The sequence below is a fragment of the Tenebrio molitor genome, chromosome 1 (genome assembly GCF_963966145.1).
Source record: "Tenebrio molitor chromosome 1, icTenMoli1.1, whole genome shotgun sequence".
NCBI classification, from domain to species: domain Eukaryota; kingdom Metazoa; phylum Arthropoda; class Insecta; order Coleoptera; family Tenebrionidae; genus Tenebrio; species Tenebrio molitor.
In genome coordinates this window covers 11,738,984-11,763,588 of record NC_091046.1, presented here as the reverse complement: position 1 = coordinate 11,763,588, position 24,605 = coordinate 11,738,984, and the positions used below count along the sequence as shown (strand labels likewise).

Here is a 24,605-nt window from a genome sequence, read left to right as displayed (position 1 = left end):
TTTTAGAATGTGGCAGTTAATTACAGGGGTAAAGTGTAGAGAAGTTGAGGGATGCGAGATTGCATCGCTTTTTTAAATATGTTAGGGATTTTGTGTTTTCTGTATGTTTTTTTAATCGCGCTACTGCGCAAAATGTGATTTGGCAACAAAGCAAAAATGACAGCAGCGGTTGTTCCTAGATGAGATTTCCAAGACTTTTGTCATAAACAGTGGGTGTAACGAAATTGAAGACAAGTCACCTAAAATATTCAGTGCCCGTAAAATGTGCATCACATCCCTTTAGATAAATCACTTGGTTATAATGTGCCCGTTTGCCTGCCCGTGTATTATGTGCAATTCTTGATTGTTTTTAAAAGTAGGTTGATAGAGAAGGTGGAAATTATGGATTTAGACGATTCAGGTGGTGGTCTCGGTTCCGAGACCATTTACGGCACTCACGAAGACTCGCATGTAGTGATGTCTGAAAAGGTGCAATCTCTAGCGGGTAGTATCTACCAGGAATTCGAACGAATGATTGCTCGCTACGACGAAGACGTCGTCAAAACGTTAATGCCGCTGCTCGTCAACGTCCTAGAATGCTTGGACGCTGCTTACCAACAAAATCAGGTACACGTGAACAATTTCCCTTTTGAATAAACCCCTTAAACTTCTGCATCTAGGAACACGATGTAGAATTAGAACTGTTGAGGGAAGATAACGAACAACTTGTCACGCAGTACGAACGAGAGAAGGGTGCTCGAAAAGCGTCAGAACAAAAACTGCTAGAATTCGAGGATGCTGCAGAAGGTGAAGTCAAAATCAAAATAAGCACACTTTACAGTGTCAAATTATAGGTGAAAGAAAAGAACTGGCAGCGCGTCTCGAAGCGCTGGAGAGCATAGTCAGGATGCTGGAGCTTAAACATAAGAACTCAATGGAACACGCAGGCCGTCTGGAAGAAAGGGAGGGTGAACTGAAAAAAGAGTATGCCAAACTCCACGAGCGCTACACCGAACTGTTTAAAACCCACATGGACTACATGGAACGTACCAAACTGCTCTTATCTGGGCAACAACTCGCCAACGAACGAGCGGAAGCGGGACGCTTAAACTCGAATAGAATTAATGTAGGACGTAGTTCAGGACCCATGTCTTTTGGTTTCGCTTCTTTGGAGAACGCAGAAGTGGTGGACAGTGTGCCGTCGTCGCCGATCAGTAGCGTTCACTCGTCACCAAGGTGAGAGACATTTGTTTGTTTTCATGCTGGTTATACCCATTGTTGGTTTATGTAGCCTACACAGTGAATTGGATAATATGGGTCCCAAACGAGGGATTCATACTGTAGAAAGAGCACAAGAAACTGATTCTTTGAATTTAGAGAATAAGAGTGTAATTACATCACCTGTTAGTCCACAGGCACCGCAAGCAACCAATAATAACACAGGGAGGTTGCACACGAAAAAGGAACAAAGAAGTGGAAATACGTTGTATCAGGAGCTTAGTTTCCAGGTTTGTGTAAAAGTTTTATTGTCAACAAGTGTTTAATAAGGAACCATAAAAATTGCACTAATAATGTTCACAGTATTGTGGAATTGCTAAATAAAAAATACTGTGATACATTTTCATGCAGATATACGATGCTTTCATTTAATCAGACCTTAGTTAATTATATAAATATTCTCTTGGAATCGTAATTACGTGATTGAAATGTTAACTTTCTTTTTGGTGTAATCAGCGTAAAAGAATTTAAATTAGTTACAGTGCATGGGTCATTGGACACGAGATCAAAGTGCATAAAATTTATCACCGTGTTTTCTTTATTACACCAGTTAGGTGGAAAAAGTGTGAATTTGAGATATGTTTCTACCGTTGAAATAATATCTTTTGTTGACAAAATTATTATCGTAAATGTGGCTTAAAATAATAATTAGTATTGTCTATTTATATTGCATTAGATTCTAAGAGTGTCAGAAAATAATATTAATTTTGTAACAAGGAATAACACCATAAGTGATTAAAATTGACCCATCATTTTTTGTTGCGACTTGAATCGTTGCTTAACAACAATTTGCAAAGTCCTGGAACTGCTATAATTAAAATTTGGCGTCTCTAATAATATTTACAGTGAGAACTTTTCCATTGCATCACAATGTTTTCGTTCGGTTTTAATAAAGCTAACTAAAAAAATTGATTTTATTCGAAATCAAATTTGTCTTCCACTATGTACAAAACAAACAAAAAAAATTAGAAGTCGTTTTTCAAAATACATATGTAGTGCCAATTTAGTTAAATATTTGAAGATTGAATTTTATCAGAATTCAAAGCGGGCTTTGTTTTAGCTACATATTCTATTTTAAATTAAATTGAACTTCTTCCGGGTTTTATCCAGACCGCATCAGATTTATCGGGTATCCATATTCCGGATTAAATCTGGAATTAATTGAATCCAAATGTGATTTTAATCTACAACGTGATTGATTGCTTTTAAAAAATGTACATTTGAACGTTTTATCGTTGGATTAGTAACAAACGAATGTACTTTTATTATCGCTAAGATTTTACGAAAGATTCAGATCTGAGTTATTCCAAGAAACAATTTAAAACGAATTGAATGCAGGGTTCGATTTGATTTGATTTTGTTCCGGAGTTGTGAGTTGTCAATCTTTAGAATACACTTAAAATGGAATAAATATTCAACATCCGTTTGGCACTACTACATAAAACAGTACACCATTTACAGAAAGTTTTACACATTTTTATTTATCGTAAAAGAGTGGAAATCCGATAAAAATTGTATTTTGTCAAGTGCAAATTAAATAACTGTCGTATTGATAAAATATTTTATTAAAATATGTTAAAATTAGTAAAGTACTGTTGTTACAATCAGACAAGAAAAACAAATGTCGGTTTTGAAATCAAACAATTAATTGCAAAAGTTAGTGATAATAAATTAATGAAAGTAGATAATTATCTACCAATGAAATCGATCGTTATATTTATCCTTAACTTGTTTTGTTGTCGGAGTATCAATATTAATGTGTCACTAATCAGTCAAGTTACAAATACCGAGTGACTATAAATGATTGAAAATTATTTTGTTATGTTGGTGACACATTTGAAATCTTTAGTTGGCAACATCGTTGGCATGACACACGCAATTTTTAAAATTGAAACAAACGTCAAAAAAATCAAAATCGACAATGTACTTCGTGACTTAACCTAACGTAAATAGAAATGATTGACAGATGATCCAGGAGAAGACTTACACTACCAACTGCATCAGTGTTGCCAATCCACTATTTTCCTTCAATCATTTATAGTCACTCGGTATATAGATTATGCAGATTGGTTAAAAAGCGGTACAATTTAAAGAAAAATACATTTTTAATTCATTTAAAATAGGTGTTTTAAAATTATAATTTCCATTAATAAAATGCCTTCATTTTGGCATGGGAGGCCATGGAAATTTTGCATTTAATTTGGTAGTAAAGCTATCTGTTGAATTAGGTTATATTTTACTAAGTTTGAGGTTATAAATAGCGTCATTGTCTAGCGCAACTCAGACATCGCGGGAAATTCAGCAATATGTTTATTTTGATAGGTCCGGATGTCAGGCACATTAGTGAGTGACGGAAATCAAACATTGTGTCCAACTTTAAAAAAATTAATCATGGCCTCTCATTATGCCAAAACAACGTGAACGGTGTTTACAAGAAAACTTGTAAATATTTACATTTTAAAGACAATTAAAAAAATTTGAACAGACCTTGAATACAGTTAGTATCAAGGAGGTTAAAGTAACCTCCTTGGTTAGTATACAGTATGTCCCCGGATTGAGTTTACAAGAGGGAAAACATTTTTATTTTTGATTTTACGCAAAAACTTCAGAGGAATAACATTTTTTGCTTCATCTGAAACCCCCATTTCTGTTATTAAAAAGTCTTTTTTAACATATTGGAAGACTTAACATAAAAATCAAAGAAAATGCAGATAAATATTTTCCTTTTTTTTTTTTGAAAAAATCAAATGATAATTAAATATAAAACTATTCTATTAACTATGCGCCGTTTTCTGTACATAATTCAACCCTGCATCGAAGTTTAAACTTCTGAACTCCCATGCCTGATACATACTCGTAACTGTTGGGAAATTTTTCATTAAATTTTGTGATTATGTGACAAAAATCGGTCCAACATTGGATTAAATAAATTCTTTGTTCTAAAGACAACATTTTGAAACAGTAATAAGTTGTTTGTCAAAAAACCAGGCCTATTGTAATAAAACTTATAACATAAAAATTAATTCTAAGTCCAAATTTTAACAAAAAAATGTTAGTTAATTTAAGAATACAGTGTATCAATACTGAGATTTTAATGACGGAAATGGGGGTTTCAGATGAAGCAAAAAATGTTATTCCTCTGAAGTTTTTACGTAAACTCAAAAGTAATTTTTTTTCTCTTGTAAACTCAATCCGGGGACATACTGTATATCGAGCGATCAAATGAATTTGTAATCGAGTCATCCATGGATTTGAATCCGTATGTCCTTTGCGATTGATATGTCGAGATCTAACCTGTGTTTCGCGCTGTGATTTATTGGAGCGTGGAGTTCAAGTAACGACATATGATTTCGGAATCATGGATAACTCGATTACAAATTACATCATTTGATTGCTCTTTATATTAAATAGAGTTGGCTCCATCTTGGTTCCTAGGGGCGTTTTTCGATTGATAATTGGCTGCACTTTTATTGTCCAGATTGGCACTATTTGTGTTTAAATAAAATTGTTAATTATCAAACTGTTTCTAGAGTGAAAAATCAATTATAAATATTGTGTTAACTATTAAGATTTGTTTGCATTTACTTCACAAAGTCTGTGGGAACCAGGCTTCCAATGCAAATTTAACTCTCAAAAACTCCCCTAGGAACCAGGATCGAGCCTACTTTCTCTTATATACAACCTTGCAATAAAAAAGTCGTCAGTTTTGTTGACTTTTTATTTGTGGTAGATTCTTAAATTTAAAATATGATTAACGTAATTTTTATTTGTATGTAACAGTTTATTTGCATTATTATTTTATAACTGCACAGGATGTGGACGGCGACGATGATGGCGACATAACAGGAGGCTGGGTTCATCCTGGAGAATATGCATCATCAGGTAACGCTAAAAATTATGCAGATCCTGCTCGCTTGTTTTTGTTTTGTTTTGTATAAAATATTAGCAAAGTGCACAAGTTATTGGAATGCACATAGAATCCTGTAAAACTGCATTTATTGGACGTTTACAGCTTTTTTATTACGTTCTACTAATACTAACAATGTTTGTTCCATTAACTCGCTATGGCCAGTCAACGATAATTTTTACGGTAAGCTTTTTTCTCTTACAGTTAACACTACTTACTTTGCGCATTTTAATATATACTCTCTGCTTCACCCAAGCAGTAATAAAAATAAAAGATTTTATAAATAACGCATGTGTTGAGTAGCCGTCGTATTAAAATTTGTTCAGCATGGCTACTGTCAAATATTCAAATAAAAATGTATAATTTTGAATTTACTCCTTTGTCCCAATTGGGTCGAGCGTACGGTATATGCATCGATTACGGAAAGCAAATTAGGTAGATATAATAATTGAAAAATGTTCAAGGGATGGGCAAAGAGGTGGAGAACTTGATAATGGAAAACAACGAGTTGCTAGCGACAAAGTGAGTAATGTCTGTTACATTTTTCGAAATTTTTGGTAACGTATGTGTGTCAGGAACGCCCTGAACGTGGTAAAAGACGATCTAATAGTAAAAGTGGACGAACTGACTGGCGAATTGGAGATGCTTCGAGAAGAAATTCTGTCGTTGAACATGTCGAGAACAAAACTGAGAGAACGCATCAGCGATCTAGAAGAGGAGCTCAGGAAAGTGAAGGAAGCCCACGAAGCGAAACAAGAGGCGGGAGACGAAGAGTCCGACGTTCCGATGGCGCAGAGAAAACGTTTCACCAGAGTGGAGATGGCTCGAGTTCTCATGGAGCGCAACCAATATAAAGTAAGTCGAACTTTCCTTATTTTGCGGCCAATTCTAACAATTTATCAAAGGAGCGCTTCATGGAGTTGCAAGAAGCCGTCCGTTGGACCGAAATGATACGAGCGTCGAAGAACGACACCGCTTTCGACAAGAAAAGCAAACAGAGCATATGGAGATTTTTTAGTAACCTTTTTAGTGGTACGGAAAGGCCGCAACGGCCTTTAGTGGGGCCCCATTTGCGATTTCAAACGGCGACCAATCAGATCGCACCCGGAGTGAGGGCGCTGCCTAGACCCGGACACGACTTCGTCGAAACCGAATTGGGTACGGAAGTGTGATTCATTTTTATAAACTATTTGTACCTGCTGTCAACTTATCTGTGATATATTATTATGCGCTAGTTTATAGACTAGTAATATTTTGAGCAAGTATTTATGCAAGTTTTTTTTGGCTTGGTAAATACACTTAAGAGATCTACGTGCTCTGGTACAATTTTTATTTTTTTTTTTTAGTTTCTATCGAGTTTTTATCTCATTTTTCTCTAGTTCGCAATTTGAACTGTATCCTTACGTCTGTATATATTTTGCCACAAGTCTATTTGAAATCTCGTTTTCTTTCCTGTGTGAAATAAGTGTAGTGCCGAATCGAATAAAAATCATTTGGAGTTCCACAGCAAGGAAAAGTTAAATAAAAGACAAACAAGTCAAAAATTTAAAGCCAACATTCAGGCCATATATTTTGTACAAATTATAAATCTTAGGGTAAGTTATTGGTGTGGTGATTTTTCAGTTGGACGCATTCTGAATGATTTTTATTTGATCACCTGGTTTTTATCGTACTGGAGTGATTGCGTCTGATCAGGTTTTTCGGACTTTCAAGTTTTCCAGAGTCTATTTTAAGTAATAAACGTGTGTGATGAAATCAGCATGTTCGTGTTTTTGTTTTGTTTGATGTGCATCGTTCACTTTAACAATAGAGTAAGATGTAACGAAGAGGATTGTTCAGTTCTGAGTTGGAATAATTATCCAAAGTTTTGGTAACTAATCTAGTCTTACCTCCCTAATTTGTTCTTGTTACCGGTTACGAATATGTTACTTTTGTTAAGAATCGTTAATTTTAAATACATTTTAATAATTTTATTTAGTGTTTTATTTTTGGTCGTTTTCTTGTTTTCTCTAAATTGTAGTAACGTCGTTATTTCCTTTATTTCCTGCATTCTTAGCCATTCTGTTGTAGTGCAAGTGTACATACATAGTAAATGTGACTTATCGAGTATTGACAGTAGTTACAAATAGTAAGTACTGGTTACCATTGCGTTTGTTTTACTGAGTCATCGAATTTTTGTAGGTTCGGAAAAACTGGCCGTGAGAAGAGCTGTCGAAAGGCGGGAGCAGTACCGCCAAGTGAGAGCCCACGTAAGGAAAGAAGACGGAAGGTTGCAGGCGTACGGGTGGAGTTTACCGGGGAAGGTGGGACCCGGGACCAAAGGGACACAGAACAGCAGCGGAGTTCCCGTTCCTGTTCCCGTGTACTGTCGACCGCTGGCGGAGACCACGCCAGGCATGAAGATTTGGTGTGCCGCCGGGGTCAACTTGATGGGAGGGTTCACCAAGGATGGTGGTTTGATGGTGAGAAAAAGGGTTTATTGGTGGTTTTTTTTAAGCTTAAGTGACAATAATATTGTGTTTTATTATTATTAATCGCAGGTGGGAGGAAGCGTGTTCTATTCAGAAGAACCAAAATTGGAGCCGGTGCAACAGAACGAAGTGGACAGTTTGGATCAGGAGCTGAACGCTCTGCGAGAAGGTGCCCTTTTGGAAACGCGACTGTCATCACTCGTTTGGATTTGTACATACACGCACGCTGCTAGTATAGTAACTGTAATCGATGCCAACAATCCAGCGGAAATTTTGAATAGTTTTGGGGTATGTGCAAACCACGTGCTATGTATAGCCAGTGTTCCCGGTGCTAGTCCGAATGATTACAATAAAACTTATACCAAAATTAATGTTAGTGAGAATGTTAAAGATAGTAGTGATAATGTAGAAAGTAGCAAAAACGAATCCACCACACCGCCATCAGAAAACACCAAACAGAACGGCAAGAACCACGAAGAAATGGAAGAAGCGTCATTGGTGAGGAGTGTCGTGTGATTGAACAGCAAAAACAAAAAGATTTATTTTTCAGATTGGTAAAGTCACGTTTATAGAAAATGACCAGTCGGTCGTGAACAAGAAAGATAAATACACCAAAGTTGTTCAGGTGGAAGAAGCGGATAATGCAAAAGCGTCAGAAGAAACGAGCGATGCTCCTTGTGATACGCCCACGGAGACGGAAAGTAGTATGGAAAATGAAACGGATGGTGCAAAGCCGGAACCGGCAGAGGGTAAAACTAGCAATCAGGAAATCATGTCGAGTGTATTGGCCACCATGTGGCTGGGAGCGGAAAATGGTATGGTGTACGTTCATTCTTCAGTGGCCAATTGGAACCAGTGTTTGCATTCTGTCAAACTTCAAGATGCCGTAATAAGTATTGTGTAAGTTTGTTTTTGTGTACGGTAACCAACGGTGTAATTTTGGTGACGTTTAACGCTTTCTTCTGAATTTACAGTCGGTCGGTTTCAGGAGAGCATCGATTATATTATTTGCACATGTTCAAAATCAATGAAATTTGATTTATTGTGTAAGGAAGTATGCCGTTAGGGTCGAAAAATCGTGTACGAGATAAGATCAATTGATGCTGGTGCCAATTGGATCAGTGGTTTTGGAAATTAACGCTTTTATGCCATTTTTTTCGTTGGCGATAACTTCTGCAAAAAATACCGGTTGGAATGTTTCTTTGCAGGAAATATTTGTTTTAGTAAGGATTCAAGGCCTATTAATTTTGGTGCGAGTCGGATTAGCTGTTTTGAAAATATGTGCAATTTTGCACGTATTTTTATTTAAAATTCGATACAGTCTCACAAATTCTGTTAATTTCCTGCTGTAGATTGTTAGAGGTATTTTCATATTTGGTGGCGGAAACAAAAGACTGAGAAATGTCACAAAATTATATTGTCAGTGTCAAATTTCTTATAAACGCCGTAAAAAGGAATGTCTAGGTAAATGTAAATTTTCGCAAAATAGATTGAAAAAATAAATTCTAAGGAAACCAATTTTTGTCAGTGCTTCAAAAGGAGAAGTTATTCTCATATAATCAAACGTATTACAAATCATGTCTCTAGTTCTACGATTAATAACTTTCCTATTACCAATTAGCTGCATTTCTGTTGAAATCACGAACGTCTTTGAGAAATTTGACACTGACAATACAAATTTGTGACATTTCTCAGTCTTTTGTTTCCGCCATCAAATATGAAAATATCTCATGAAATATTGTACTGTCGCGAGCAAAAAATTCTGGTCGTCAATGTCATTTCAAAATTTGGTTAGATTGTCAGAAATTAAAACATTTCCCTGACTGATTATGCCCGTGTCAACAAAGTGTCAAAAAAATGAGAAGAAAATGACAAGGAATGTCATACAACATGATGATAGGTTATATGTACAATGGAGCGTTTTCCATTGTGTCAGAGCATGAATTTGACGACCAGTTTTTTTTTGCTCGCGACAGTAACTCCCAATTTGCGATAAACTTTTCTTATTGTTCATTTTGTGTTCTCTTTTTGTTAAAAAATAGTGTTCCTTCCAAAACTAATTGATATCTAAAATTACAAAATGGTTTTTGCTTGACACTTAAAATTTGAGAATTTTCTCCTGTGTGAATGGATTTTGATAAATGTCACAACTTGTCAAAACGAAACGTCAAGCTAATTTTAAAGATTTTAAGCGATTTGGAGCCTCTAAGGGGCTCGTCGAACAAAAAAACGTTATATTCAACTCGTTCGTGTGCCAAAAAAGCCCAATTTACACACGAACTCGTTAAATAAACTACTATTATGACACTGTTTTCAGTTCACAAAGTTCAATTTTATAGCATCATCATCATCATAGCATGACAGTTTTTGATCGTTGATATTGTTTAATCCACTTTTGCACAAACTGTCCTCATTTCTTCACATATTTTGCTGCGGAAGAAATCCAAATTTTTGGGGCTGGGTATACAAAAATACAGCTTCGAAGCATGAAACATAAAATACTCGTTTTGAAAACGGTCGTCGGTGCAGGAACGCAAACCTGCCAATGGCAATTTTAAGTATAGTCATTGTCTATAGGCCTTTTTAAACTGTTGCAAAGTACATACTCGGTGCTACGTTCTACTGTGTAACCAAATAACTGTGACAAAGACAATTTGCAAATGTCTTGGAAGTGTATACGAGGAACGTTTTACAAATTTTCTGACCTAACCTCGAAAGAAGCAAAAGACAATTTCAAAACTGGTTTTATTTTTCAACATAATTCCCTCGAGGACAATAGGTATTTTACTCCACCGGTGTTGCAATCTGTTTACTCTCTCTTTAAATGAAGTTTCTCCTAAGTCGGCAAAATATTCCTCAGTACCTTGCAATAACTTTCAAATTTTTTAGAAAACTTCTTTCCACCTAAGAAATTTTTCAATTTAGAAAACAGGATTATGTTTGTAGTGGAGTTGGTAAAGTGAAATTGATCTTTCCGGTGGATGGAATTGTTTGAACAGTCATGATAAACTTTCAAAAAAATATTGTGGTTCTTCGCGACTTACTGTTGATTATCTTTTTGCACCTTGTCAATGACTGTGTCTTTTCTAAAGTGTGAAAATCGCGCTATTAATTTTACAGACTAGTCATACATAGTTAGAGCTCGTGCCAATTCTCATGATCGATGACGCAGAAACCAAAATGCGTACCGAAGCGGCCTTATATGCGAACTAAAAACATCGGTACCATTTTATCATACTTTACAGATTTGTGGGCTAATTTATGTTGATATTTATTTAGCGACAGGTCCCTAGATAATGTCCGGCATTCTAACCCAAGCCGTTGGACAGTGTAAAATGCAAATTTGGCGCCACCCTGAAAATTCTAACCAAACGACCGATGTTTTTACGTTTCACTTTTTAAAATTGGGCTCCGCCTTCGCGCAGCTTTTGTCAAGGTCATCGATCACGACAGTTGGCACAAGCTCTAACTCGCACACCAACGATTTCGGATATTTCTTTAGCATATTTTGGTGGACTGCGAATTATTTCATCATTTGTTACAGTTGTTGACCTGGCATTGTGGGAATTATATCGAATGTTGTCGTGGTGATGTCTGAAAGAATTTTATGCACCATCAATTTTTAAACATTGCAAATAAAGTGCAGGTTTAGTCGATGTAATACCCACGTCTGTTTTCTGTTGAAATCGTGACCGATAAACTTTAACCGATTATTCTAAATAATTATCCCGAATACAACCTTAAATTTTTTTGTGTACGCACTAAAGACAATAACTTAAAATTCGTTCATACATTGCAATGATTGAAACGCCATGTCAGGCTTCAAATTTTTCAAATTGCTCCCGTACAAACTTCCAAATATTTTTTTTTGTATATCGTAATGAAAGTGACACTTTTTTTATATGAAAAATCGTAGTGAAAGTAGTACTTTTTTGCATCATTTTATTCCATTTCCTTGGAGATGATTGTCAGAGCATATCTATTTTTTTTTTTTTTTGTAATTTTTCACAAATACTTTTAGGCCAAATTTCTCAACTTGCATCGATATGCAAAAAAATAGTGTGTACAACACGTTATGAAACTCTTTTTTTCACTTATTTGCTTGATTAACTCGGGCTACGCCCTCGTTAATCAAACTGCAAATTCATGAAATAAAGTATGACTTTCATAACTAGTTGTACAAATAGCTATTTTAGACAGACAGTTTAGACATCTGCCACTTTGTAAGAAGGTTGTGCAATTCTAGTGTAGCTTTACAAACTACCCTTAATGGAAGTAACCTTTGGTGTAGTACCTATTGATTTAATTTGATTTAGTTAAAACGACACGTTTTTGATATTTTTGCAGACATATAAATGGCAAAGTGGTAGCCGCATTGGCATGCGGAACTCTGGCCATTTTTGCAAGAAACGACGAAGGCGAATGGGACCTGTCACGTTATCACTTGGTACAAGTCGGTTTACCGTATCAGTCGGTGAGATGCTTGGCCGTAGTGGGAGACAAGGTGTGGTGTGGGTATCGAAACAAGATACACGTGCTGGAACCTCACGAACTGAAAATAATACATTCTCTAGAAGCCCATCCGAGACGCGAGAGTCCAGTAAATATTTTACAAGAAAGCGGAGCGAATCCGTTGTAAAAATGTCTTTTTGAAGGTCAGACAAATCGCCTGGTTGGGAGAAGGAGTTTGGGTGTCAATTCGACTCGACTCGACCTTAAGACTGTACCATGCTCACACTCACCAACACTTGCAAGATGTCGATATAGAACCTTACGTTAGTAAAATGTTAGGTAGGTGCTCGTCAATCTTCACCTGTTGTTGTCGGCGAGGAATTTTAATGAAATTCCGACGTTCGCAAAAGTTAAATCGACTCAAAATCGATCAATCGTTTTTAATTAATTATTTATTATGAAATCGTAGGAACGGGAAAACTGGGATTCTCCTTCGTGCGTATAACTTGCCTGCTGATTTCGTCAAACAGACTGTGGATAGGTACGAGCAACGGCGTTATCATATCTGTCCCGCTGAGCGAAAGCGGAGGATGTGCGGGGAGCATCGTCCCCAGGGGTTCGAACAGCCTGCCCGGTGCAGGAGTCCGAGTGCCTCCCGTTCCAGGAAGTTTTGTCCCCTACTGCACCATGGCTCACGCCCAGCTCAGTTTCCACGGTCACAGAGACAACGTCAAGTTTTTCGTTGCCGTTCCCGGTAACGGAGGTAAGTCGTTTGTTTCGCGTCGACGGGACACAATTCTTTCACGTTTCCGAAGGCATGAGTGCTGCGTCTACTCCCTCGGAGGCGTTGTCTACTTCCGCCACGTCAATTGGTCTGCCTCCGAAGCAACCGTCAGCGATGCTCGTGATGTCGGGCGGAGAAGGTTATATCGATTTTCGAATCGGTGAGTATTTTTTGGGCAAAATATTCATCATGCACAAAAAGGGGAACATTAGTAGTTTAATGCTCAAAACCATAGGATTCCTAGGAATATTAAGCATTAAGTTAAAGTTTGGGTGGCAGCTTATTTGATTCATCATGTTACTAACACAATGTACATAAGTATCAATAATTTCTTGAATAGAAATTATTTGACGAAACAAAATTTGCAGAGGACGATAATGATCCAAGAGATGGAGCCTCACATCTTCTAGTTTGGCAAGTTTTGTCTGATATTCCTGGGAATCCTGTTGGGTATGTGTTGACATAAATGTTCTTTAGCTACTGCTCACGTCGTCAGAGTTGTAATACCTGCATTAAACACGTGCGTTTTTGGTAGGTGATGAAATGGAAGACAGCATTATCGATAATGAAACTAGTGATCTTGAAGCAGCTCAGGGTGAATCCAAAGGTGAAAAAAGTCATTTGATTGTTTGGCAAGTGTCCACTAGCTAATTTTAAGAAAAAAGATATTTAACATATTTAAAAAGTATATTAATAAAGTTTTAATTAGTTTCATATAGCTACATAGCTTGTAGGTAACGTTTATAAAATACTGAAATGACATTTTAATTAAGTAGACTACTCATTATTGCCTGCTTGTGAATATGTAATTGGTTACATATGTTTGTAAAATTTTACTGTTGTTTAAACTCTTCTGTTATTGTAACATATTTTCTGTATAAACTATTTATATTTATTTGTAAATTTTAACACATATATATGCTAGCAGATTTTATTTATTAATAAATTGTATTGTGCTTAAGCTTTTTGATCACCGTGTTTAACAAAGAATACGTGTTGCATGGTGTTTGCAATTATAAATGAAACTTACAGGTAATTGATTCAATTTTATTCTTTTGGAGACATTCAACATGTTAACTGCACCATCGTAACAAAAATAAAAATGTTAAAAAGTAAAGGTGTACCTCACATATGTGTTGAAAAAATTAAATGTGGCAATATGTTTATAAACATTGAGGTTATGTTAATGTTCTTTTGATGCCATATGTCGTAATAAATTGTTGATAAATTTGTCTACTTTTCTTACATCTTGGGCTATTTCCGTTTTGAATTGTAAGCACTGAAAAAGGAACGCCATAAAAACATGCTGAATCTCTGCTATCGTTTCTTACCACTACATCATCTGTCATTTTTAAAACTAATACATTTTTTGAATGTACATATTTCATCGTGTACCGTGCTTTCGAGGGGGCTTGGAGATATAACTTTTCAGCAGCTTTTTCGAATTCTTCCCACGATTTTAAATAAGTCATTTTAATTCAAATTAACACTATTCATGTCAAAAATATGTCAAAATTAATACACATAAGAACTGCATGAAGACAAGAACAAGGTGAGGAAGTCGGGGAGGGGAGAATTTGGACGTGTTTTGGGACAACAATCAATCACACCAACATATAGATTTCAATGTCACCAAATTTGCCACATGAATTAAAACTCATTAATTTTGTTGGCACTACCACTACGCAGATTACGAAAAACCATTAATGCATAAACGTAAGGTCAAGGAGTACATAAATTATAAAAGAGTACTTTATTATTGGTAATCTTAAAATAAAGCAAGTTGGGAGTTTCTTCGGTTGGTGATTTTTGATCGTGTCAGTGACACCAACATTTATTTTAAAACATTTAATTTTTCTAGCCTAGCATCAGCATCAGCGGCAACTTCGTGAGTTCGCGTTGAGACGTGTTAAAATTGTGGTTGTGCAGTGGAAAAGGAGCAAATGATTAAATAGAAGTGTTTAGCTGATAAAAATATTGTTTAACTTCTTTTCTTCGAAGTATTAAAGACAACCACCCAATAAAAATGGTAGTTTTCACGTGCAATCACTGTGGCGAAAGCCTCCAAAAACCACGTGTTGAAAAACATTACAATATGCAATGTCGAAGATCAAAATCCTTAACCTGTGTAGACTGTTTCAAGGATTTTAAGTAAGTAGTATTCCAAATATTTTTTCTTTAATAACTTAGGTGTACATTTACAGAGATGAAGAATATGTTGTTCATACAAAATGTATCACAGAAGAAGAAAGATATTCAGCTAAAGGGTCTATTCCTGGGGGAATAGTGAAAAAAGGAGACGTAAAGCAGGAATCTTGGATCGATATGATCAAGTCCATTGTACAGAATGAACTGAATTTAAAGCCTTCCTTAAAAAACTTAATGAATACTATATCAACTTACTCCAATGTTCCAAGAAAGAAAGCTAAGTTTATTGTAATCATGTTTGTGCAATGTGTTGTGCATTTATTAATGTAAAGTGTTTTAGAATTTTTTACAAAATTCTTTAGGTGGGCGAGCAAATTTCAATGATATTGAAGCAGCTTGGAGCTTGATAGAAAAATACAAAAATGAACAGAGCAAAGACAATAGCAATGCATCAAATAAGCAGCAAGAAAGTACTGTTAAAGAAAATGAGACTAAACACAAATCTACTGATGATGGTGAGGATGCACCTGTAAAGAAGAAGAAAAAACTAGAACAAGTAGATGACCAGAAAGTGGATGTTGAAATGAGCGAAAATGGGCTTCAACCTAAAAATGATGACAAGGAGAAACCAAAAAAGAAAAAAAAGGAATCAAAAAAACAAGAACTTGATGAAGGAATAAATATTGAAACTAAAGAGAATGGACTTCAAAATGAAATTCAACCTAAAAATGACAAGGAGAAACCAAAAAAGAAAAAAAAGGAATCAAAAAAACAAGAACTTGAGGAAGGAATAAATATTGAAACTAAAGAGAATGGACTTCAAAATGAAATTCAACCTAAAAATGATGAGGAGAAACCAAAAAAGAAAAAGAAGCAATCAAAAAAACAAGCATGTGATGAAGTAATAAAACTAATAAATATTGAAAGAGAGACAATGGACTTGAAAAAAGAAGCACAAAATCAACAAAATGATGTTGAAACTAAAGAAAAAAAAAGTCAATATCAAACTAATGGTGATGAAGGATCATACAAGAAAAAGCTGGATAAAGTAAATGTTGAATTAGAAGATACTGAATGTCAGAATTCAAGCAGTTTTAATTTTAAAGATGCAATTTTAAAAATTTTGAACTCCAAAGGTAGCATGTCATGTAAGAAATTGCAAAAAAAGGTGTTAAGTGCATATCTGATGGAAACAGGAAATGCAGAATATTCAGAAAAAACTGTCAAGAAATATAATAAAAAACTAAAAAAAATAGGCAATGTTTCTGTCAATGATGATGTTGTTTCACTGTTGGAAAATGTGGAATAAAAAGTAGTTTTTAAGAAAATGTTTTATTGCAAATCTAAACCATATTTGTCCTTAAATAATCATCATCTTGTGGCATTAAATGAGTATTTAGGAACTCTTCAACTGAATCAGTGTTCCACTTCTCTATAGCAACAGTTTCTTGTAAAGTACCATCTTTGTCGTACAACTTTATGATGGGGTCAAGACCCCTCACGTATTTAATTTGGAGGTTAGGAAACTGTAGAGGTCGGTGGCTCTTAATAAATGCTTGGATCTGCGGATACGCTCCAAATTTGCACGTACAGACTTCCAACACAGCCCTGGCGTATTTTTTTTCTGTGACAGTTGTTTCATCCTGATGACAACACTCTTTGCAATGGTCTCTGCAATTTTAACAACTTTATTGACCGATTAATTATGTTTCGCGAAACACACTTTATCACATCCAAGTTAAATTTGGTAAGTTGATCGCAGGACGAACATAATAAATTCGCTTTGTTAAAACCTAATGCCCAACAGTCTTCGGTGGTAAACTCCGCAACACATCTTTCCTAAAATAACAAGTCACAACACTTTTTAAACTTGAATATTTTCACTTACCACGAAAAACAGTACGCAAACTGTGTACACCACTTTATTCATTTTTAATATCAACTTTGTTATAACATTACGTGTCCTGGCAGTGATAATGACAAATTATAACCTCAAACGCACAACGTGGGAAATGCGCATGCGTAATTTTGAACAAAATGGCGCTACAATTAAACTTCTCATTTAACTACTCCTTAAATTTATCGATGAAGTGCTCAAGTTACTCCGAGATTGGATAATAAAAGAAAGTATCAGCACGATATTTTAATTTATTAAGATTTTTTTACATATATTACAACTTACAAATAAAAATTACAAATATATACTCACAAAAAATTTCATAAAATTGTAACATAAAAAAAACAAATCAATTTACAACGAACCCAGAATAAAAAAATCTAGTTTAATCATAGTTTATTTAATCGATGTTATAATCCAATGAGGGAGGAGGTGACACTGGTTTATCAAATTTATCATTTATTTCGGCATATTGACGAACATCACGATCTTTATCTGTTTTTAGCCTCCTCAAGACTATTTCTAAACTATCCAAGTGCTGGTTACTTGGATCTTTGAAGTATTCTGAAACGAACAAAAAAAAAAAATTAAAGCATATGACACCTTTCAGAAAGACGTCTTACCATTAGGAATAATATGTTGTGCTATTGTTTTGGCAACTACCAATCTGACATTGGCAACAGGATCCCAACTCAAATCTAACAAATGAGGCATGATTTCAGATGCAAACTGTTCTGGAGGTAAAGCTTTCGACGATAACAATTTATAACACAGCAAGGCGAAAGTCTGTCGCCTTTTCCATTTTTTCGAATGAGCGAATTTTTCCACTAATCTAAGTAGGAAAAGCGAATTTAGACCCTGCTTCGTTGAAGTGTGTCGCAATAATTCCGTTATCTAAAACAGTAAATAATACTAAGTAGGTGGAGAATCGTCAAAATCAACAAATACCTACCAATGAAATGGCCGCTTGCCGCACAGCGGAAACGTCGTGCAGTAGATTTTCGGCAATAAACCCTATGTGTTTGGCGGAATCTACAGGTTTGAAGAGGGTCACAATTGACAATAACTGCGTGGCTAGTTCGTGACGGAAACGCCAATTCCATTCGTTTTCCGTTCTCAAAAACTCTTGTAACCTAGGTAAGTAAGCGAGTCGCTTGGCTGGTTTAATTATCTTCAGAAAATAGGCCAAATGTTTCAATATTCCTATGCGAACTTCGTCGAGATCTTTGATGAACCCTTCAAAGATTGGTGTTAAGTGTTCCGTCGCTATATCTCGACCTAAGATGAAGGCCAATTCGTGCAAGCTACTGGCGACTGTTCTTCTAACTTTGTATTGCATGTCGCTCGCCAAACGTTCGATGGTATGTTTCAGAAGTGGCCAGTTCTTATTTTCTAACGTTAACGCTACTGCAGGCAGTGAATAGGCGCAATGGTATGACATTTCGTTGTCAATGTTGATCGAAAATGAAGCGTCGGTCATCAAAAAGAAATGACTGATGAGAACTTGCGGGACGATGTCTTGCTCCGGTTCGATCGGTACAATTTCTTTCGTTTCAGACTCTTGCGATTCTAAAAATACATCACACAATCAAACTCCACGAAGCAAAAACACGTTAAGATGTCGCGAACGTAATTCAATTTAATCATAGTCTGCCTTATACAAAATTATCTTCACGTGTTTATCGTCTTGTACGATATAATCACTTTTGGTGTTTCTCTATTTCATAGAGACAAAAACCGAAGCGTACCTACCGGAATTAAAAGAAGTTTCATTTTTGCCAGTCTCAGGAGAGTCGTCTGTCAACTTTATGTCCGTGAGCGAATCCTCTAGTACGATCTAAAATTAAAACAAACTAATTAAAAAACAATATCGAAACGATTTTATAGAGTGATATTAACAAATCAATCAGAATGACGTTTATAACTTCAAATTTGTGTCAGAAGACCGTCGTCTAAATTCATCACAATAAAAAATGTATCATCATAAATTCCATTGTATGTAATTATTATTTCAAGGTGGAAAAAAAAGACAAACATACAAACTGGTACTTACGTTATGTGGATATCATATAGAAAATGAGGCACGAAATATGTATTAATGAGCACAAAATACAAAGCCAAGCAATTTATGATGACACAAGTGCGTTAGTAAAGCTCTGCATATTACTTACCCTTAAATCTCTATCCATTTTACCTCGACCTAGTTGTCCTTCCTCGAGAAAACTGAGATCTAACGTCATATCAGGACTTATGTACCAATAATTGTATGAATTGTACAAGTGTAAGTTATCGTCTTCTTTCTCACTCTCACTATTCAAAATTACCTGATTGTTTTCGGTGCTTTCTACTTTTACTTCGGTGGTGGACTCCACATTGCTATCGGAAATGTTAGTGTTATCAGAAACCTTTGCAATGGGATCGTACTTTGATGTACTAGGTTCGTCTAGGTTCTTGACCGTCATGTTTTTAAAATCGGCATCTAATTCAGTAATAGCGCTACCTAAGTTATCACAAGTTGCATTTTTAATATTACTTATCACATTTGCATTGCTTAAGTTAGTTTTTAAGTTATCTCCTATCACACCGTGTTCTTGTTCTACGTTTCTGTAGCTCAGTACGGCATTTTTCACAGTTTCGACGATTTCTTTGATGTCCTCGTCCGTCTGACCGACACAACTAGTGTCCAGATCGAAATTTTCTTCTGCCGTCTGTTCGCTATCCAACTCGGTACTCATTCCCTCTATTATTTCGCTCTCCAATTTAAGTTTAGAATCTTCCTCGTCAATTTGCCACCAATCGCCGAGTCCTATGTCGCTGCACGACTTGACGAGGCCAGAATTTAAAGCTGACGGTTGTCTCGGTAAATACTTAAATCTAACGTCGGGAATTGAGGGTGAGTTTATTCTGAAATGGACACGCACAACGGTAACGACTCTTCCAGTTCGTTCGCTGTCAACTTACAAAAATTCGTTGCCGTCCTTGTTGACAAAAACTAATTCACCTTGACTGTTGTAGGCCGTGTTTGTTATGGAGGGATCGGCAAATGTTGATATAAAAGGTCCTAACGTCTGAAATGCCGACATTTGCACCCATCTGCAATCGTCTTGCAAAAGTTTTGCGAACACCGGAGCCAGAGTTGTTCGCCGTATTTCCGGCGAACACACGGTAGAAACGAACATTACTACCTCCGCACACGATTTTCTGACACCCCATATTTCGTCTTGGCACAAGGCGATGTAACACGGCAGCTACAAAAAAAAAATTCGTGTCATTATTTGAAAGCAGAAAAAAAACAACGATCAATTTCTCGTTATAACTGTATCAGGTAGACGTAACTTATCCTTCATTATGTCTTATCAGAAGACCGTCGTCTAAATTCATCATTAATTCAATTCAAATCAAATCTATAACGAAGAATGTGGTTAAAAAAAAACAGTGGTGATTTGAAAACTTTTTAGATCGGATATCCCATTTTCCTTAATACATAAAAAAAAACTAACGTGGATTTATAAATTTAAAAATCGCCATGACCTATCTTACGTTTGAAATTCCTTGCAGAATCTAGACTCAACAAATAATGAGTCAATTAATATTTAACTGCTACTAAACTTTCAAATTTATTGACATTTCTAAATTTATCACCGCTACAATTCTGTGGTTGAACAACTCAATCTCTTTTAACTCTAAATAAAAATGGTTCCGCGGAATGCGAATTTTTAAAAATCGAAAATCTCCGTTTCAAAACTTCTGGTTGAAGCGGAAACGTGTACGATAACGTTATTTAAGAAACTTGAATTTTTACTTTAGAAACAACTCTACAATAAGGTTATCGTGCGCTTTGTTAGTTCTACAAGTATTATAACGGTTCTGCAGATCGTAAAACGTAAAATTTTTGCATTATTTAAACCGAACACATTCTTGTGTAACTCGAACGTTTTTGTTTTGTTTGAAGACAACACACATTGCTTACAAAAATATCGTTTTACTTCGCAGGCTTATGTTATCTTGTCCAGAACATTTCTCGTTAGTTATGCGAAGCAGATTATCGCCGGTCACAAAAATTTTGTTATTGAAATTGTACAATATCCTATTACACATTTGTCACACGCAAAAAAAAATCACTTGTACTTACCAAGACCTTTTCAAACTGGTCCTTGCCGACGATTGCGCAAAAATCGCCGATGTGCGATGCACACACCTTTCTGGTGTAAAACATGTTACTGGAGCACAGCTGCGAAAATCTTCTCAGAAACACCCGCTCGGTAACGTCACGTCCCAGAAGCGGAGCCATTTTGCTCATCAACTGCAAAGAAAAACAATCGTGTTCAACTCCACCGCGTAATGAAGGTGAAAATAACATTTTCCATCAAGTTTACTCACATGGCCGGCTGATGTGTACCGTGTACTCTTGCGCTCATCAAAGCTGGCTGTGATATGATGCTAAATACATTTCACATCCAGTTGATGAGCGAAAGCATACACCAAAAATTAAGAAAGAAAAAAAAAATCAATCCACAAAAGTACCTGGAACATAGGAGAAAGTCAAGCATGGAATGGTGTACATTAGATGTTGTAGCGCTCATCAAAGCTGGCTGTGATATGAGCTACAAATCCATTTCACATCCAGTTGATGAGCGACACAGCACATAAAAATTGAAAAACCATTTGAAGGACAATCCTGGAGCTATCGATGTAAACGTCGTCAACCAAACTCGTCAAAATGGCTGTGATACCCGAACAATTGCAAGGTTTCACAACCAAATTGACTGATAGGGCACCGACTGTAATCCACAATCTTCACACTGATGGTTTCAAAGACAACCGAGCTCATCAAAGTGGCTGTGATATCTATTGAAAATAAGAGTTCACAACCAAATTGACGACTCGGGCATCCTCGTTCGATGGGCACTTCTTAGATATCTACTGTTGAAAAAGACACTCAACTTTGCTCATCAAAGCTGGCTGTGATAGAATGTTATAATCTAAAACCGCCAACTCTGACAAGCAGAGGTGAGATCAAGTGGTGGTCAAACTGTCGCACTGCAACAGCCTCCACATGAAAGACAAGGTAGTGAGACACAATTATAAAACATCTCACTACCCATGTCTTTCACGCAGTCACTGCGATGTATGAGATGAACGTTATTTTAACATGACCGAAATGATAACAAAATGAAGCAAACTTACTGTAATGGCCCCAGTGTTTATGTCCGCGCTCTGTTCTTCGTTAGAGAGGGCTAGTATGGCCGGACAGACTTGTATTTCCGCCTGCGGTTTCGTGATCAGCCCCTGTTCCAGCAGGTGGATCAATGTCGCATGTGCAGCTTTGTCGACAGCATTGTCCGAACAGCCCAAGTTGCGCACCACTAACGGCAACAGATACTCGCTGATGATGGTCTTCAGGGACTCTACCCGATTGGAGTATTTCAATGCTTGCGATGCCATGTGCGGTATTTGTTCCAATAAATCTGCCCTGACCATGGCCTCTGCAAAAAAAAAATGGAAAAATCACAAATCGGTCCCATATCAAAAACCGAAATTCGAAAACCGCCATCGATTTAACGCCGATTTGAGGTTATAATAGCGAGACGATTCGCTTTTATCCGTGAAAAAAAAAGCGGCAAAAGTACAAGCACGCGGTTACCACCATTTTGATTTGCGCCTAAATATTTCTTGCAGGTTAACCGGAAACGCGCAACGAATTTCACGTCGAGAAATGTCTCCGACGCTTCGAAACCGCCAACATTACTTACCCCGGGGGCCGAGGATCGGTTCGCCGCAGTTCGTCGAGAAAATCGCCGCTTTTTTTCCACATTTTGCACCGTAAAATAACAAGAGCAAAAACCAAGCGTTGCCAGTGCCATGCCGACGAACTCGTTTGATTCGACCGCGTGGTGGCGCTCCGGTCGCGGCGGGCAAGCCGCCGAGGAGAGATCGTTGAACGCTCGTAGTACTCGCCGACGTGATGTTTCATTCAACTTCGCGCAGCACCGCCCTATGTCTGGGGCGTTCTACGCCAGTTTGTCGCTACGTCTTTTACCATTCGGAGCGTTGTTGTTGCATTATCGACGGTCGATCAATCGGGGGACGGGTCCGTTTTCGGCCGGCGAGGCGTTCTCGTCCCTTTCGAAAAAATCGGAGCCATCTGGCGGCGGCGACGGGAAATGAACAATCGGAATTGAAAGAGATGCTTGGCCCGCTCTGATATGGTGTCAAGTTCAGGGTGATATACAACCCCCGCAGAGCAAAATAGACGATCAATAGGGAAGCGACTCCCGTTCTTACCGCTTCCACACCACACCTACGCCTCACACGCTTCCGGTCCCGACGAAGATTTAGGAACGCATCCTGACACACATCCCACCTACGACAGTGTCTACGGCGACGCCACCGTGCGAGGACCTTTTCCCCTTTTTGAACTCGACTCCGTCACATATTTACACGTCACATGAGTAAAAACAAAAAAACAATCGATGCCGTTCACGAAAATGGACGCACACGAACCCCGCGCTTTAACGCATTTTCCTTTTCCGTTTTGCAATTATTACCGGTCAGAGAAATTCTCGTGTCGGTGAATTTTTTATAAAGCTTCGTTCAAACGCGACCGACATACGCATTTCAAAACAACTGTAACGTACTCCGTTTTTACGTTGAACCGTCATATTTTACGTATTTAATTTCAAGGTTGTGCATATTTTAATACCACCACACATTTTAAATTTTCAAATGGAACAACGTACATTCCCATCCGAAAATTCTCCGTTTAAAATTAGAGGTCTTTGTAGAATTTCGCCGAAGATACGAGTATTATTAGTGGTGTTAGTCAGAGTTCTTAAGAAGTCGATTAAAAACGGATAATCTTGAATTACGATAAAATTCGCAGGCGGTTATCCTCGACAACACGGATAAGGGAATTGTGTTTATCTCAACTATTTTAACAGCTCGAAGTAACTGAATGACCGTGCAGTTGCTTCAAAGGTTGTACTAGAGGAGTTTAAATTTTTTTAAAGTACATGTAAATGAACTGTGAGCTGTGTTGACTGTTATCAGATTAGGATTTGTTCAGTTGTACACGAGATTCATTCATTACCGTGCACTTAAAATTTGTCAATGAATCCGATATAGTATGATTTAATTCACGATTTTCTGCACTAAACTAAAAGAGAGTGAGTGCACCTTTTCTTTATTGTTCATTCCTCTTTCCCTCTCGTTTTATCGATATTTACTGCACACAGACTGGTTGGTAGGTAGGTGGTACAATGAGATAAAACAGTACACATATTGGACCATATTTTCATAAATAACGAATTCGTTTGTTTATTTACTTTAATCAACATCGCTAAAAAAGAGAAATTCAACCTTGTTTCAATATTGGCCTCATATAAACAACGTAAAAAACTGGGTTCCACCAAATCTTCAACCTTTGTTTTGATGTAATACTTACAGAGAATATTTTCCCTTTCCTTAAAAACGTAAATACAGTTGGTTGCGAAAAAAACAGGAACTGTCGGAATAAAACTGGCACATTTTTACAATTTTTTCATAGTGTGAAACCTTCTTACGAGAGGTAAGTTAGAATTAACGTCAAAATTTAATGACATTTTTTAAAATTATTTGATAAGTATTGTCAAGTAGACACCTAATTGACAAATGGATAAAATCAAATTTACATTAGGTAAATTTTCGTTT

General features: G+C 36.7%; 5 protein-coding genes across 10 annotated transcripts in view; 2 read left to right on the top strand and 3 right to left on the bottom strand.

Annotated features, from left to right (window-relative positions):
- The first annotated feature begins 117 nt into the window (after positions 1–117).
- syd (JNK-interacting protein syd) lies at positions 118–13,832 on the top strand. Of its 4 annotated transcripts, XM_069060670.1 has the most exons (18): positions 118–606; positions 660–786; positions 834–1,215; positions 1,271–1,487; positions 5,070–5,139; positions 5,330–5,347; positions 5,629–5,686; positions 5,740–6,019; positions 6,070–6,322; positions 7,346–7,626; positions 7,705–8,133; positions 8,186–8,535; positions 11,983–12,235; positions 12,291–12,426; positions 12,557–12,850; positions 12,903–13,031; positions 13,240–13,321; positions 13,407–13,832. In XM_069060670.1, exons 1-18 carry the CDS (start codon positions 382–384, stop codon positions 13,408–13,410), a joined length of 3,588 nt encoding a protein of 1,195 aa, XP_068916771.1. In that variant the 5' UTR covers positions 118–381; the 3' UTR covers positions 13,411–13,832. The 4 variants fall into 4 exon arrangements, with proteins under 4 accessions (XP_068916771.1, XP_068916777.1, XP_068916754.1 ...); XM_069060676.1 differs by lacking the exon at positions 13,240–13,321 and having other exon boundaries at positions 1,388–1,487; XM_069060653.1 differs by lacking the exon at positions 13,240–13,321 and having other exon boundaries at positions 119–606.
- Positions 13,833–13,904: 72 nt separating this feature from the next.
- Srp9 (signal recognition particle 9) lies at positions 13,905–14,463 on the bottom strand. The gene is made up of 2 exons (XM_069060748.1): positions 14,203–14,463; positions 13,905–14,150 (listed from the first exon to the last, which is right to left on the bottom strand). Exons 1-2 carry the CDS (start codon positions 14,341–14,343, stop codon positions 14,055–14,057), a joined length of 237 nt encoding a protein of 78 aa, XP_068916849.1. The 5' UTR covers positions 14,344–14,463; the 3' UTR covers positions 13,905–14,054.
- Positions 14,464–14,732: 269 nt separating this feature from the next.
- Positions 14,733–16,347, top strand: LOC138140040 (cell growth-regulating nucleolar protein). Its single transcript, XM_069060722.1, has 3 exons — positions 14,733–15,022; positions 15,076–15,307; positions 15,360–16,347. Exons 1-3 carry the CDS (start codon positions 14,898–14,900, stop codon positions 16,326–16,328), a joined length of 1,326 nt encoding a protein of 441 aa, XP_068916823.1. The 5' UTR covers positions 14,733–14,897; the 3' UTR covers positions 16,329–16,347.
- LOC138140044 (selenoprotein F) lies at positions 15,360–17,048 on the bottom strand. The gene is made up of 3 exons (XM_069060735.1): positions 16,908–17,048; positions 16,743–16,858; positions 15,360–16,690 (listed from the first exon to the last, which is right to left on the bottom strand). Exons 1-3 carry the CDS (start codon positions 16,947–16,949, stop codon positions 16,363–16,365), a joined length of 486 nt encoding a protein of 161 aa, XP_068916836.1. The 5' UTR covers positions 16,950–17,048; the 3' UTR covers positions 15,360–16,362.
- Positions 17,049–17,149: 101 nt separating this feature from the next.
- The window catches only part of LOC138140024 (serine/threonine-protein phosphatase 4 regulatory subunit 1-like), a 75,327-nt gene continuing 67,871 nt past the window's right edge, over positions 17,150–24,605 (bottom strand). For 2 of the 3 annotated variants that reach the window (XM_069060690.1, XM_069060709.1), the window contains 8 exons: positions 22,104–22,402; positions 21,049–21,219; positions 19,878–20,164; positions 19,088–19,820; positions 18,669–18,753; positions 17,869–18,485; positions 17,540–17,810; positions 17,150–17,480 (listed from right to left, as the gene is read on the bottom strand). In XM_069060690.1, the coding sequence (XP_068916791.1) occupies positions 17,317–17,480; positions 17,540–17,810; positions 17,869–18,485; positions 18,669–18,753; positions 19,088–19,820; positions 19,878–20,164; positions 21,049–21,219; positions 22,104–22,402 (2,627 nt within the window). In that variant the 3' untranslated portion in view covers positions 17,150–17,316. The remainder of the gene's footprint in view (positions 17,481–17,539; positions 17,811–17,868; positions 18,486–18,668; positions 18,754–19,087; positions 19,821–19,877; positions 20,165–21,048; positions 21,220–22,103; positions 22,403–24,605) is intronic. The other variant, XM_069060698.1, reaches the window with a different exon arrangement.

Excerpts from the sequence above, each read along its gene's own strand:
- syd (XM_069060653.1), top strand. The coding sequence starts at position 382 with ATGGATTTAGACGATTCAGGTGGTGGTCTCGGTTCCGAGACCATTTAC. Across the intron at positions 5,687-5,739 it reads AACGAGTTGCTAGCGACAAA|GAACGCCCTGAACGTGGTAA; the intron begins GTGAGTAATGTC and ends TATGTGTGTCAG. Across the intron at positions 12,851-12,902 it reads TGCCGTTCCCGGTAACGGAG|GCATGAGTGCTGCGTCTACT; the intron begins GTAAGTCGTTTG and ends ACGTTTCCGAAG.
- Srp9 (XM_069060748.1), bottom strand. The coding sequence starts at position 14,343 with ATGACTTATTTAAAATCGTGGGAAGAATTCGAAAAAGCTGCTGAAAAG. Across the intron at positions 14,151-14,202 it reads AAATGACAGATGATGTAGTG|TGCTTACAATTCAAAACGGA; the intron begins GTAAGAAACGAT and ends TTCCTTTTTCAG.
- LOC138140040 (XM_069060722.1), top strand. The coding sequence starts at position 14,898 with ATGGTAGTTTTCACGTGCAATCACTGTGGCGAAAGCCTCCAAAAACCA. Across the intron at positions 15,023-15,075 it reads GACTGTTTCAAGGATTTTAA|AGATGAAGAATATGTTGTTC; the intron begins GTAAGTAGTATT and ends GTACATTTACAG. Across the intron at positions 15,308-15,359 it reads GAAAGAAAGCTAAGTTTATT|AATTTTTTACAAAATTCTTT; the intron begins GTAATCATGTTT and ends AAAGTGTTTTAG.
- LOC138140044 (XM_069060735.1), bottom strand. The coding sequence starts at position 16,949 with ATGAATAAAGTGGTGTACACAGTTTGCGTACTGTTTTTCGTG. Across the intron at positions 16,859-16,907 it reads TTTGCGTACTGTTTTTCGTG|GAAAGATGTGTTGCGGAGTT; the intron begins GTAAGTGAAAAT and ends TTGTTATTTTAG. Across the intron at positions 16,691-16,742 it reads TTTAACTTGGATGTGATAAA|AGACCATTGCAAAGAGTGTT; the intron begins GTGTGTTTCGCG and ends TTAAAATTGCAG.